The sequence below is a fragment of the Cheilinus undulatus genome, linkage group 22 (genome assembly GCF_018320785.1).
Source record: "Cheilinus undulatus linkage group 22, ASM1832078v1, whole genome shotgun sequence".
Taxonomy (NCBI): Eukaryota; Metazoa; Chordata; class Actinopteri; order Labriformes; family Labridae; genus Cheilinus; species Cheilinus undulatus.
The window spans coordinates 21,195,339-21,210,231 of NC_054886.1; the positions used below are offsets into that span (position 1 = coordinate 21,195,339).

The 14,893-nt window shown below is 37.5% G+C and overlaps 1 protein-coding gene across 1 annotated transcript in view; it reads right to left on the reverse strand.

Annotated features, from left to right (window-relative positions):
* Positions 1 to 937: 937 nt before the first annotated feature.
* The window catches only part of etnppl (ethanolamine-phosphate phospho-lyase), a 14,097-nt gene continuing 141 nt past the window's right edge, over positions 938 to 14,893 (reverse strand). Inside the window, exons 1-13 of the mRNA XM_041779634.1 lie at positions 14,819 to 14,893; positions 13,707 to 13,825; positions 13,186 to 13,345; positions 8,498 to 8,572; positions 8,236 to 8,329; positions 5,895 to 6,011; positions 5,147 to 5,229; positions 4,747 to 4,972; positions 4,069 to 4,223; positions 2,704 to 2,793; positions 1,956 to 2,086; positions 1,720 to 1,790; positions 938 to 1,521 (exon numbers count right to left, since the gene is read on the reverse strand). The exon at positions 14,819 to 14,893 is cut by the window's right edge and continues 141 nt beyond it. Of these exons, the coding sequence (XP_041635568.1) occupies positions 1,411 to 1,521; positions 1,720 to 1,790; positions 1,956 to 2,086; positions 2,704 to 2,793; positions 4,069 to 4,223; positions 4,747 to 4,972; positions 5,147 to 5,229; positions 5,895 to 6,011; positions 8,236 to 8,329; positions 8,498 to 8,572; positions 13,186 to 13,345; positions 13,707 to 13,825; positions 14,819 to 14,877 (1,491 nt within the window). The 5' untranslated portion in view covers positions 14,878 to 14,893 and the 3' untranslated portion in view covers positions 938 to 1,410. The remainder of the gene's footprint in view (positions 1,522 to 1,719; positions 1,791 to 1,955; positions 2,087 to 2,703; positions 2,794 to 4,068; positions 4,224 to 4,746; positions 4,973 to 5,146; positions 5,230 to 5,894; positions 6,012 to 8,235; positions 8,330 to 8,497; positions 8,573 to 13,185; positions 13,346 to 13,706; positions 13,826 to 14,818) is intronic.

Sequence of the window (14,893 nt, forward strand, 5' to 3'; positions counted from 1 at the left end):
GCCAGGCAACACTTCCATCTCAGCTGCTGAAGCTATAACTCCTTCAGAGTAGTCCTAGGTGTCTTGGTGGCCTCTCTCACTAGTCTCCTTCTTGCACGGTTACTCAGTTTGTGATGACAGCCTGAAATAGGCAGATTTACACATGTCCAATATTCCTTCCATTTCTTAGTGGTTGATTTAACTGAACTCTGGAGGATGTTCAGTGTATAGGAATTTTTTGTACTCATCCTCTGACTTATACTTTTTTCTAACCTTTTCTCTGAGTTGCTTGGAGTGTTCTTTTGTCTTTACGGTGTAATCGTAGCCATGGATACTGATTAACCAGTGGACCTTCCAGACACAGGTGTGTCTTAAAACTACGACCACTTCAGACACATTCACTGCACTCAGGTGATCCCCATTTCAAAATTTGTGAGACTACTAGCACCAATTAGCTGGACATTTGCTGATTTGGGTCAGTCCCTTTAAAGGGGGTGAATAATAATAATGCCGTCATTTATTTTACATTATATATTTTTATTTAATTTGCACAATCTGTTTTCACTTTTAAATAAAAGAGGGTTAGGGTTAAGGTTTTGTATTTTTTGTCAAAAAAGCCAAATTTTATTTACCAAGACTGATTTATAAAATCAACAAAAGGGTAGAAGATACAGGGGTGAATATTTATGGTTCCAATATCTGTTGAACCCAATCATCCCGTTTTTTGGCTAAAAGTGTATTTATTTAAAGCCACATACAACTCTGTTAATAAACATGGGAACGCTGGTAAATAATTGCAGACTTGTCAAACAGTGTTCATGTTCTTTTAGCTGAGACAGAGAGGAGAAAGATACCATGTCGACATGTAATCAGTGCATGTATTTTTTTCATCGATATATATAAATGGGCTTGATTTAAGCTCTAAGAAAGCAGAATCACAATCAACAAAAAAATCACATAATTTTCAGACAGTGTTTTATTCCAAACCAATCAATTCACTACAAAATGTGCAATAATCTGTGCAAATACATGTTTAGATTAAGTTAGCATTGTTAGAATCATAAAAACTGTTTTTTGATATTAAAACAGACATAAATGTTTGTTCCTACAGGTACATGTAGAAAATCAAGAGTCCCTGGACGTTGCAGGCAACTGAATGTTGGCATGAATTAAAATAAGGAATAAACAGTTTGTGTAGCATTACTAATTACACAATAATAATTTTAGCACCATAGTAAATCCATAAAAGTTGTTCTCTATGTTAAAGACATAGCTTACTTTCTATGTAATTAGAAAAACCTGAGAAGACACTTCTATATGTTAACTATAGTTTATTTTTTAAATTAAAGCTTTTCTGTTGATTTCATACATGGTTATTTTCTATAACTGTGTTTTTTTTACCTATGCAAAAGCTTATTTGCTGTCATTACATTATGTCCTGAGGCGTTTGGTTTGTTTAGTTTGTTGGGAAGCTCCTTGACTGCTCCCTTTGTTGTGTGCTAACCCACTGTGATGCTGGTGTCCATTTTCATCAGGTGTCAGCTTCATATAAAAAATATGAAGAGATAAATTTAATTATGATGTGAGAAAACAAGCATTTTCATCATGTATTTGTCTTTTTTATGGAAGCCACATTAGCCAAAGCTTTGTTTTAAAACTATAATGGGTTTATTTATTCTTCTCTTTAAAGCCTGAACAGTCAAAGACAGAGTTTAGAAAAACAAACAGAGGGAAACATACCTTTCTTTTGCTGCCTCCATTCTCTACATTCAAAACATTGTGCAACTTCATGCCTAAGGCCTTCTCCAGCTCTGGAAGCACAGACACAATAACACACATAACTGAAAAGCTCCCCTGACATTTTTTAATCCTTTCTACTAATGCAAAAGCTGGAAAGAGGACGGTTTGTTCCTGCAGCTGTCATTAAAGTCACAACAGTTTAAAAAAAAGGGGATTATTAGGTAGGTGTGAAGCACCTGTAAGAATGCGGTCGATCTGCTCCACTGCCAGGTCAGCGTCCTCTGTCGTGAAGCACATAGGAGGCTTAAATTTGAGCACATTGCGATGAGGTCCGTCTGCGCTGAGAAGAATGCGCTGCTCCTTTAACCTGGGGAGAAATTTATGATGAAGAACTTCAGTCATTTAAAGTTTTTATGGCTCATCAGAGGCAGCACTTCCCCAAACCCAGCAAGCAGTAACAAAAAAGGTCTGCTTGATCTGTGTGATAGTATGCTAGACATACTGTACCTGCATGGATGCAGCTTTAATTAATGCTATTTATTACACTTTTGTCATCTTCTCCCTTTGACAGGAGTCTCCTTTAAGAAGGCATTCTGATTTAAAATTACATATAAGAGTGTGTACTGATTTAACTAAGCTATCCATCAAAACATAATTTGAGTTTTGTTGCAGTTAATTCTATCAGCATGGTGTAATGCAGGGCCTAAGCCATTCCAATATTCAGATCCACCCTGGACTGGTTGTGGGTGAAAACAGGACTGACTCAGAGGGACACTGGGTAGGATAATTCAGATTCACCACCTAACCCGACCAGCTTGTCTTTGGACTGTGGGTGGAAGCTGTTCCCAGTTCTCTCTCAGGAAAACAACACAAACTCCACACAGAAAGACCTGCCAAAAGATTTGAACAAACCTCCTTGCTGTAATATACCAGAGCTAACCACTCTCACATCATGAAGCCAGATTCACATTTCCACTTACGTACTTATAAATGACTTCTTGAGCTTCTGCTGTAGCAGGAGTTAGCTTCAGCCGATCTTTCACAAGCTCCACTCCAACAAAGAGACCACGCCCCCTGCAGGATGTGACATCATCAGTAGGTTATCTCTACTCTGCATGAATCCCACACAAAAATCTGCTTACTTTTGCAAAGCAGAAGAATTTATTTCTGATGACTTCAGCAGTAATTAGCTTCGAGATTAGAGCGATACAACATAATGAAAACTCAATGCCCTTATTGGTGTGGAATCACTAAGGTGGGCAGGGCAAACAGTGAACAGTAGGGTCTACCTTGTAATTCACGATGTGAGGAAAATGACAAACATTTTACGAAGATGATAAACTAGCTTAGTTTCAGCAAAACCTACAAAAACACGTTTTCATTTTTGGTGTGCTGTCCCATTAAACTAAAGAGGTTTGGGTGGGTGGGTCAGTGCTAGAAATATATTCACTATGCACTATACATCATCATCAACCTTGCAGTAGAAAACCAGTTGTGTGTTCTCTTTATGCTCCAAATGAGGTTAGGTTAAAATACCTTTATTTTTAGCCACATTTAAGTCATTCTCACTCTTTAAAGTTTTAGTCTAGTTTTAGTCGATAAAGTCTTTCGATTTTTGTTACTACTTTAAGTCAAGGCACTTAAGTTTTTCAGAGGCAACTAGCTACTGTCATATCATCTTTAACTTTTCATAACTAATTTAATTGCAAAATGTGAAAGTGACATACATATAAAAACTCAAATCAATCCACTATCAATACTTTAATTTACCTTAAATACACTGATTTGAACGTCTTGGATTTGGCCAAGTGTAAGCTTTTCTCTGACTGCTAGGAGGCTAAAAACACTTAATAAAATCCTTCATGCCCATCAAAAACTAATACAGTCACCTAGTCTCATCTCAAAAAATGTCTTAGATTATTTGTTTTTATTTCAATCACCATTAAGACAGAATTCAAGCAAGTATATCATAAAAAAATGCACACAGTATTGCCTTTATCAGTGACTAAATTTCCCCAACAGCCAAATATGACCAGAAAAAATGGTTTAGGACTAGTTTGCACAAAAGTCCATGTGTTAGACATTTTCTTTTAATTCATGGAAGTTAAAAAAAAGTCCAAATATTCCTGAATTTACCCTATGCAATGGAATGACTCTCTTTGTTGACTGATGTTGATTCAAACATTAAATGCATTCTCTGGTGTTATAAACTCCAGAATGTGACTTTTATCACCTGTCATCAGGAACAACAGGACAGCTTTCCAGAGAATGTCCAATCAGCTGTTGTGTAACATACTCTTAACTCTTAGGGCACATGCATGCATGCATTCTTCATGAGTGTTTTCTTACCTAATATCACCAACCAGTGGATGCTTCTCTTTCTGCTTTTCCAGCAGATCAGTCAAGTACCGGCCCACACGCAGCGCATTTCCCTGCAGATCCTCTTTCACAATCACGTCCAGCACAGCCAGACCGATGGCACACGACACTGGGTTACCGCCAAACTAGAGGAATTCAAAACCCACAAAGCACAGCAGGGGAATGATTACACCAAGGTGAGCTTCACACCACCCACAGAAGGCTCGTTTTCATCTGGAGACGCTGTGCAGTGAGGGCACAGCCAATGTACTTGTATTTGTTTCCAAAAATTCTATAAACATTCATTATGGCAGATGGAAACCTTGCATTAATAAAACTGTCTTAACTTTTCTTTGCTTGGTGAAGACAACAGAGTGTATTTTTTCCCTTAATGTGGAAAACAGATGTGTTGATCTCCTTGCTAAATATAGAAAGAACATTACGTCAAGTACGAGGTTGGGTCAGTGCCATCTCTGGACATCGTGGGAAAAAATCTTCTATTATTTTTAACCTGCAATCTGTTCAACCAGCATATTATCAGTGAGTAATAACTAAAGAACAACTATCAAAATCTATGTTAAAAAGCAGCAAAACCATAAACAATTTGCAAAGAATGGCACAAACAAAAAAAAACCCCTATTATTATAAAGTTCAAAATCATGCTCTTACTGTATTGAAATACTCCATTCCTGTTTGCATGAAGGCCTCAGCCACCTCTTTGGTTGTGACCACGCAGGACATGGGGTGACCGTTGCCTATAGGTTTTCCCATGGTGACAATATCAGGCACAAAGTCCTCTCCCTGAAGCTGGAAAGCCCAGAAGTGGGTGCCAACACGCCCAAAACCCACCTGGACTTCATCAGCAATGAAAACACCTCCTGCCTTTCGCACATGTCTGCAGAAATTCACACATAGATGAGACTAAAGAAGGCAGATAAATAAGGCACATGTTTGTTTAAAACATGAATTTCCTTTGCAAATAGTTCGAGGTGATTCTAGACCAGGAGTAAGTGTTGCAATGCTTTCAGACTCTCAACATGATTGACTCTGCAAATATTTTTGTACATACTCTGCAACCTTCTGGAAGTAGCCCACAGGGGGGATGACCTGCCCGCCACAACTCTGCAGTGACTCAGCAATAAAAGCTGCAATCTGCAGAAGAAACAAAAACAAGTATGAAGCTAAAAGCAACACTGATATACAAGAAAAGAGGCGAGTCCTGGCGCCTGTGACCTGTGAATCTACTTTTTAATAAATGTGTTATTCAGCAGTGTGCAACATCAATACTTGCAAGTATTTCTGTAGTATCACTTAAGAAAGGTAAGGGTTTTTACAGTCCCTCCTGTAGGCAGAAATCTGTAAAAACATGCATTAAAAAGTTTATCCTTTAAGAGTACAGTCTTTGCTCTGCCCGCTTTCTCTCTCATCACTGGAGGCATGGACATACCCTTTGTTTGAGCTTTGCATTTTATGATTAAGGGCCAACAAGCTTGGACTCTAAGAGTTCCTACACATGATCTTGTCATCTGGGATTTGACCCTAAAAGCCAGAGACCTTGGCCTGAACCTGTGAAATCGGAGAAAAGTAAAACAGAAGGGGAGACAAAGTAAAGATGGAAAGTAAATGAGTATCCTTGAATCAAAAGTAGAAAATCAAGGCAACAATACAGGGGGTGAGACATTAAAACACACCATATGCAGTACAGCAGAAGTCCAACCACAAAAACACCTCTAAAGTTGCCATTAATGAAGAGAAAGAGCCATTTTGGGTTATTTGTCCATCTTTCTTTGAGTAACAGTATCCAACATAAACTATACCTTTCCTCCTTTCTCTTGGACTTTTTCTATCATGTCTTTGACATCATCTGCATACGCTTTGGCAGGGTCGGGGTGGTCCGCTCTGTATTTGCCTCTGTACACATCTGGGCTTGGAGCCTGTGAATGGACAAGATCTTGAGGTTACTATTACTGCATGTCAACATTACAAGAAGTCATTGTAAACTTTAAATTTGCCTCATTTCAACCCATCTACCCTTTAATTTATTTTAGAAATCAATCATGGCCAATAAAATTAAGCTTTTTTTTCTAAAAAAAAAAAAAAAAAGAAAGAAAGAAAAAGAGTGAAAACATATTTCAACAAAGTAATTCAAATTAAATAAAAACATCTATGAAATACTGACTTGAAAGGATTGAATATTTATGTAGTCACATATTTTACCTTACATATTGTTATTCAATTAATATTACTTTGTAGAAATAGGTTTTCACTGGGGCCAAACGATTCGTGAAAATAATCTAATTGCGATTTTTTTTCCCCAGTATTGCAATTGCGATTTAATATGCAATTATTTTTAGGTTCCTCATCTTATATATTTTTCAATAAATGCAAGCAATAAATTTCTATATTACAGCATTCAAAATATTATATAGAATATACTAGGGCAAAACAATTTAAAACAAAGAGCTTAGTGGGAATTTTTGGCTCATATTACAAATTTACTACAAATGATAACAATTGCTATATTAAGGGGATGATAATTTATATGTCATCTCATTTTAAATAAGTAAAACAGCCATTTTATTATAAAAAAAAACTTGAATATTTGCATGATGTGCATAAAACATCTCCTGCAAAAAAAATTACATTGATATTTTGACACTTTTCAAGTTTAAGAAATACTGCAGTTTTTGCGATTTGATAATTGCAGCAGGCCAAATTGTGATTTAATTCAATCTGTGATTAATTGCCCAGCCCTAGTTTTCACTTTGACATTAAGGAGATTTTTGTAGATTTTTTTGCCCAAAAAAGCCACATTAAATTGACCATGACTGATTTATAAAATCATTAAAAGGATGTTGAATACTTTTCATAGGCACTGTATGTGAAAAATAGTCATCTTTGGCTTAAGGGGGAAGACTGGGAAATATTTGTTTACCAGCACCAGACTTCTTGGTGTCTGTGATCATGAATAAGTTACACAGGCCGGGGACACAGACAGAACCGCCCCACCTTTGGCATGTAACACTATAGCTGGGGATTCCACAAGCTGCTGTATCAAACTACACTGAGGCTATCCAAGCACAAAGCAGAATACACAACACAAAACACAGGGTGCATGCAGGGTCTTAAGACGTATTCAAAGTTGACAAATCAATTTAGCCAAAATTGACGCTTTTACAAAGTATCAAAAAGTCTAAAATGCAAGAAAAAGCTTGATATTTCAAGGACCACTTTGAGCTAGCAGAGTTTTCACATAATGCTTTAAGTCTGAAGTTGTTTCCAGGACAGCTACTAAGTTCACTAAGTCACTTACAGGTTGCATTGCTCTTTCATGGCATCTCTGCTAAACTTAATGATTAATAATAATAATAATCCCCTCATATTCATATGAATTTAAATCATAAAGTCATGTAAGCCCATCCATTTGTGATCTTCCTATTTATGTCTACAATATGTCTATTTTATGGATGTGTTTTAAGTAGGACCTTCCTTGGAAAAACACAAACTTCACAGATGAAGTTCTACAGATACCAGTACAGATAAGATACAATCATCAGAAACCAGTATAATAGTATTTCTCATGTATACAGGGATATGGATATGCTGATTTCTCTGTTTCCCTGATATGATCAAACTGGATAAAGCTCATAACCGGGATACTCAGGCCAGTGTAAACACACTTAAACTATAATTTGCTCATGGTTCAACAAAGAAGGGGTGCAACCAAGCCATCAGCGTCCTGTTTTACATAAATTCAAAAGAAGCATTAAGAGATTATGAGAGAGTGCACATGATTGGAGAATCAAAATCTCTGCCAGTGATATTTAAAGTACTCTGCATGATAACTGTCCATATTTCAAATTCAAAGAACAGAAACCTACCAAACAATGTACTTGTTTGGATGCTACTGTTTACCTTTCTTCTCAGTCTTTTTGGGTAGAAACAAACAAAATCTCTTCCCTCTGTAAAGGACCTCGGTCCCTTCTCTCCCTGCTGGATTCAGTACAAGACACTTATATTCTTTCTGCTCTTTTCCTACCCACACAAATGCACATCTACACACCTCTCATTAGCCTGCCAAAGCCCAGCAGAGCAAGTTGAGTCATGGTGTTTTAATAGTGTGTAATGCAGGCAGAGAGGGAGGAAGAGAGCACTCACCACATGGACAGATTGGTTCTTCTCTGCATCTGACAGCTGGTGGAACTTATACGGACTGATGTCAATGAGGGATGAAACGTGGCCGTGGTATGCGCTGCAAATGAAGCAAACAAAAATAGGGCATGGACCAAAGATCTTTAATACAACACAAATCCTCAAAGTAATAAAATGGTAAAGACATAAAACAATCACTGGACGTTTATTTCTATTAAAGTTTATGTTCTGTCCTTTTTGTTCTTGCAAACAAGGATCAGGGACTTACTTGTCCAATGTGATGATGTCTTTGTGGCCGGTGTACTGCCATGCCAGACGCAGTGCCAGGTCGTTGGCTTCAGAGCTGAAGTTCAAAAGAGCAAGGGTTACTCTGAGTTACTGAGTCACCACAAAACACACAGGTGAAGCCATGGGCATCACTCGCACGTCAGTCACAGATTAATGTTTTACTCCCCAATATGGGGGCGTACCAGGTGACACCTGATTATCAAAACTGGAAATTGAATAAATAAAGTAACTGATACAAGAGAGAGTTTCCTTTCCAGGGGCTTTTTGCTATCAAATCAATGGCAATATCTAACAATGGCATATTATTCTTAATGCTCCTACAGGTGCTGAGTGGGTCTTGAGGTATAGCCTTTAACAAACTTAGGAGTACCTTCAAGGTTTTAAAACTGAAACAAAGACTAAAGTACCTTCAACCTGGATGATTCTTAATGGCCAGTGAATCTGGGGTGGCTACACTGGTTGTAAGAAGCAATCAGACCGTATAAAACCAAACAAGGAAATAAAACTCGGTCTAAGTGGGTTTAGAACCAAAGTAAACATTGGCTTAGAAAACTTAGATAAAATGCCCATAATGCATATCTAAAGTTCTGTCTGAATACGGTCACGTCTAGCTCCAAAGTACCATGACAAAGCAAGGTTGTAATCGGCTGACCCTCAAAAACCTATATTGATACAATTCCAATAATGAAAATCAACATTTTTTTTCTCTCTTTGGTTGGTCAAAATACAGAAATGTTAAATACATGGTTCCAAAACAGCAGTTTACAAACCAGTGGTTAAGAGACTTTTGCCACAGCCTTCATTCTTTTACACAGTCAAGGGCAAAGCTGCACAAGTTTTTCACTATCGTAACCATTTCTTTATTAACCATACTGATGCAAGGGGTGCTGTTAAAGGGGACATATCATGAAAAACCCACTCTTTTAGTATTTCTTCCACATATATCTTAGACTTGTGCTCACCTTGCTGATACAAATTTTACAGTATAGATACAGCAGCAGATGCTGCAACAGCAGTTTTAAAATATGTCCCCCATGATGCTGTTAATAAAAAAGCCAGCAGATGGCGGAAGACACAAAACTACAAGATACAGCGCACGTCTCACTCACCAAAACAAGTTGGTACTTAGACAATAACATGGATTATTTCGGGTTTCTTCAAACACCAGAGAGTCAGGGGTTGGACAGGAGTCATGCAAGCTGTAAGAAGGTAAAACACTGCAGCAACACCAATCTACATTGACAAGCGACACCAGGCTTAGTAGCAGATAGCAACAACAGCTAGGCTCACTAGGCTAGTCTGTGCTGTCCCAACTTGCACTGAATGACGCTGTAAACTCAGTTTTCCTCAATCTAATTTGGAGAGCTTAATCAACACTTTATGCTTTATTTGACAGGCCGGAGCCAGTGGCTCTGATAACAAGAGTTTCAGGTAGCTGCTGAATGGGTGTGACTAACGCTGTTTAATCCTCACTCATTTGTTCATTCAAGAAACTGTGGTGCCATTTTATGCAGAAGGGAAGCAGAAACTCATCAATGAGTACTGTATGCAATTTGTATCATGAGGTTGTGGGAAATACCCAGCTCTAATATATGTGGCTATATAAAGTATTTATCAGCCAACCAAATCAGCCATTTATGGGGTCAGCCTTTGTCTAGAAACACAAAAATATGACTGCTTTTTCAGGATCTCTGTTCACTATGAAGTCATAATGACAATAATATATAACATAATAATACCTGCCCTCATCTAGAGCTGGTTCATACAGGGTCAAATACCTTCTGTTCTTGATTCATATTATATTTTGACTAACACAGCACAGATGTTTCATTTAGACTGTAAGGGACTTTAAGGGTGTTTAACAGTGAGAAAAGTGTATATATGCCCCTTTAAGGGCTTATTTATCATCTGCATCAGATGGCGGGACTTTTTGAGCTTGATTCCCTCATCATACATTCATAATAAAACTTAGTATGAAGAAAACAGCAGAAGATTGGTGGTCAGTGTAACACAAAAGACATATTTTAAGGAGTAACATGCAAGAGCAGTATAACAGGCTATCTATCATTTGCTGGATGGATCATTAAAAAAATGAGATTACCCACTACTACACCCCTCCTGTCAGATAATTCAATCACATCCATTTAATAAAACTTCTGATATAGCTGCAAGATGCTCTTAGACCAGGCATACACTGTGCAAATTCTAGTCGACTCTATGACAGTCAGGGTGGAATGTCCGCCCACGCAGTTAGACTGAATCAACACACGACCATCGCGCATGATTGATGTGCTGACACTGTACAGCCCGATGGTTGTGGAAGACCTGAGTGCTTACATTGTACCAGTGAAGTTGGCAGTCTCAGAGACAGAGGTTGAAATCACATCTATTGTCCTCATTTTCATGCATCACATATCTACAAACAGCACTCTCGCCATCTCTCTCACACACACAAACATCACCATTAAAAACAACTAGCAGCTACGTAATAATACATATTCTGTGTCAGCTTACAGCTTAGATCAGTTGGCTCTATCTAAGCCTTGCCCAATGCATTTTCAAATCTGGTGGGATGTATGGGTGGAGTTCCCATCATGCCCTTGGGCAGAGTATTTCAATGTGATTTATAGGTGTTACGATGTTGCCTGCTGTACAGTGATCCCAACTGGCATTCTTTTCTCATGTTTCTAGTGGATTTCTTTTGTTGTGTTAGGCAAGACACATTTGCACCATGAGTGAAGTTATCCACTGAGTTTGGGTTCCTGTGTTTGACTTTAGGTGTTCCTAGTGTGTATTCTTCATCAGTATGCATTGTCCTGCTATGAGGCTGACTTCTTCTTTGTTCCTGATAGAGACCTGCCATAGTTGCCACAGAGTTTTAAGAGTTACTGCAGCTCTGTGATATTGTAAAATATTTAATACTTCAAAAGTGTAGTTTAGCTACATGTAGTGTGGACCAATATAGACACTTTTAAAGTATATTTATAGACAGTACTTTTACTTATACTCAAGTAAATTTTACCAGAGTAACTGTACTTTTACTTGAGTACAATAGTTGCGTACTATTTCCTAGGGGTGGGAAACACGAATGGCCCCACGATACAATATTATCACGATACTTGCGTCACAATTCCATATTGCGATTTTAAACATTTTGCAATACAGTGAGTACTGCAATACCATATACTGCAATCTAGACCATTTTTCCAACTGTTTAGCTGATTTGGCATTAGTCTTGCCCTCATGTTTGTCGTATTTCTGCAGTATTTTGTTTTCATGTAGCACTTCTTGCAAACCACATGTGCCATGTCCATCTCATTCGTGCCCTGCTTGCATTCCTAATGTCCTTCCCCTGGTGCTGCCATGTTTGTTGTACTAACTTTCTCCTGCTCTATGACTGTCACCTCTGGACAAACAATTGTAAAAGCTATTGATTTTATTTTTCTATTATCATAGACTTCAGTTCATATCAGTAATTAATTTGAAAAAATCGATACTTGGTGAACGAGACGATGCGATATATCACCAGACAAAATATCGCAATACTATACTGTATTGATTTTTTCCCCCACCTCTACTATTTCCACATTTGACTTAAAGTACTGATTTCAAAATCTTCTCAAAAAGAACAAGTACGACAAAAAGCTATTTAATTACAGTAATTCAAGTAAATATAATAAGTTACCCTCTGCACAAAAAATGACCTAAGATCGGGCTGAAAGTCGACCAACTTCCAAGTGAGTTGTGTGACTAGAGTTTGTGTCAAATCAGCTGAAAATCATGATGTACTTCCACGCAAGTTGGCATTAAATTCCATGTTCTTTATGGTCCATTCTTGATGCATATTTGTCTATGTACTTGATGATTGCAGCCTTTTCTTTCTTTTATTTTTATGGGAATGTCTGATGACTTTTGCCTCTACACTGCTGTTTATCAAAACCTTTTTACATCCCCCGTTCATTGTGAAATTCTTTATGCTTGCTCTGCACTTTAAAAACCACAAAGAAAACTTTTGTGATAACCTCCTTTTGTCATGTTTACAACTTCCTTCGAGCCATTTTATACCCCTAGCTGATAAATAGTCTGATATTGAGTGCTCATGGATGACTATCTCCTACATTATTACCCTGGTGCAGATAATTCCTGTTTGTAGAGCAGAACTCCAACTGGGGGTGTAAATAAGTAACCAGACTGAGCTAAAGTTGGACATGCATTAGGATTTTACACTTCTTTTTGTCTGGAAAGTTAGATACTTTATAGGAATGTTGAACTGCAACTATCCTCATAGCTTTATGAAACAGAACACCATTGATGTTACAACATAAATATCACAGGTTAAAATCTTGAGCAGAGTGAATGAGTTCCTCTCTTTTAAGGATGTATGTAGTTTCCTCTTGATAACAGTTACATAAAAGCCATATATGTTTGGACTATACCCTTTTATCTTACAATGCTGTGTGCTTTATTGCTGCTTTTGGGGGTAGTCTGCTCCAGGCACTGTGCAGGTAAGATGATCTGAACAGAATGTTGACAGCATCTTCTGATATCATAACCTCATTGACCTGTCACTGTATGCATCATGGCCTCACTTGCACTGATCCACACCCCAAAAAAAAACAAGTCTGGTAAATCTTCCCAGTGTTTTGTTAGTGGAGTGTAAGAACATACCCAGAGTTGACAAAGTAGCACACAGACAGCTTGTCAGGCAGTGTGGCTTGCAGCCTCTGGGCATACAGTACGAGGTTATCATGCAAGAACCGTGAGTTGGTGTTAAGCTGTTCCATCTGCTCAGCTCCAGCCCTCACCACATCTGGGTGACAGTGGCCCACTGGAAAACAGAAGAGGAGGCACACAGGGTTAGAACTGGTCCTCAAGTTTTGACCATAAGATGCTATTTAATTGTGAGTCATCTGAGTGTAATTTTAGGTCAGCACACGCCACTGTGACTTACATAAAAGGAATATAGTATAATCAGAAGCCATATGCTGCAATTAAAGAGTCAAGACACATCCTGTTTTACAGTCATGTCTTTGCCAAGTAGTGCAGCGGTAAACATTACACAACATCTTTGTATGTATAGCAGATCAGTTTGAAATGTCATTCACTTAGTTTGATATCAAATATGGATGCCAGGACAAAAGATTCATGCTAACATCTTGTAATTTGTGTCAGTGCAACAGTGTCTTTACCATGAGCCACATTATTGATGCAGTCCAAGTAGCGCTGTCCTTTCTCATCATACATGTACTGGCCTTTGGCTCGCACAATCTTGATAGGGTCATGGCTGAAGAAAATCTTACAGGATGGCCTGCAGAGGAGAATTTGTGTGATTTAATAGGGTATCAAACCAAGGTTATAGTAGTTTGGGATTTTTCATTAGTGTCTAATTTTTTCACTTTCTGTGTTCAATCTCAGTTCAGTTTTTATTAGTTTTGACTGCTGGTTTGTTAGTTTAGTTCAGTTTTTATTTTGCAGAAATGTTTCGTTTTAGTTTAGTTTTTTTTTTTGTTTTAGAGTTAGTTTTAGTATTTTACAGATAGATGTTTGAGCTGAGTGTCATACATTTTTAAAAACATATTTAAACAGGCTACTCTTTACTTATCTTTTTTTTTTTTTTTTATGATGATGTTTGAATACAACTCCAGACATAAAAGGACCACTATGTGAAGTCTTAACCAATCAGATCAGCCAATTTTACACTCCTCAGACTTGGGTTTAGGTGCCAGTCAGTGTGGTTGTGTCAAAGACTAAAACTAAGGATATGTTGTAAACATTTTTTTTTCTATTTTCATTAGTTTTTTTAAGCACACTGTACAATTTTAGTTAGTTTTCATTTTTTTTTAGCAAAGGATAATTTTTATTTACCTTCAGTTAACGAAATTGATTTTTTAAATTTTAGTTTTAGTTATTTAGTTAGTTTTAGTTAACTATAATAATTGTATCAAACATGATTATGATTGTTATAATCACATATAATCCCCTACTACTATAAGGTGAGGTTCTAATAGGCAAACACAAGTTACACTTAAATAATACACGTCAAATAACGTCACTTTAAAATTAGCTGCTCAGCACCAAATACATTAAATTAGTGACAACACACTTGTGCACACAAAGGAACTGTGTTTTATAGACGACTATCGGTTTAAAGTTTTCAGGAGTCAGTGAAAACTTTTGTCATGACATAAAACCAGACGCCATCATGTTTATTATTTAACAGAAGTATAAAAAGTCACAGCCATGTTATTTATCAACGACTTTTTTCCTTTAAACTTGTGTCTAAAGTGCACAACCGCCTTACCCAATATGCTTCTTCCTCAACTCTAACGTCTTCTTTTTCTCCAGCTTTTCCGCAGACATCCTGATGTTGTCCAGC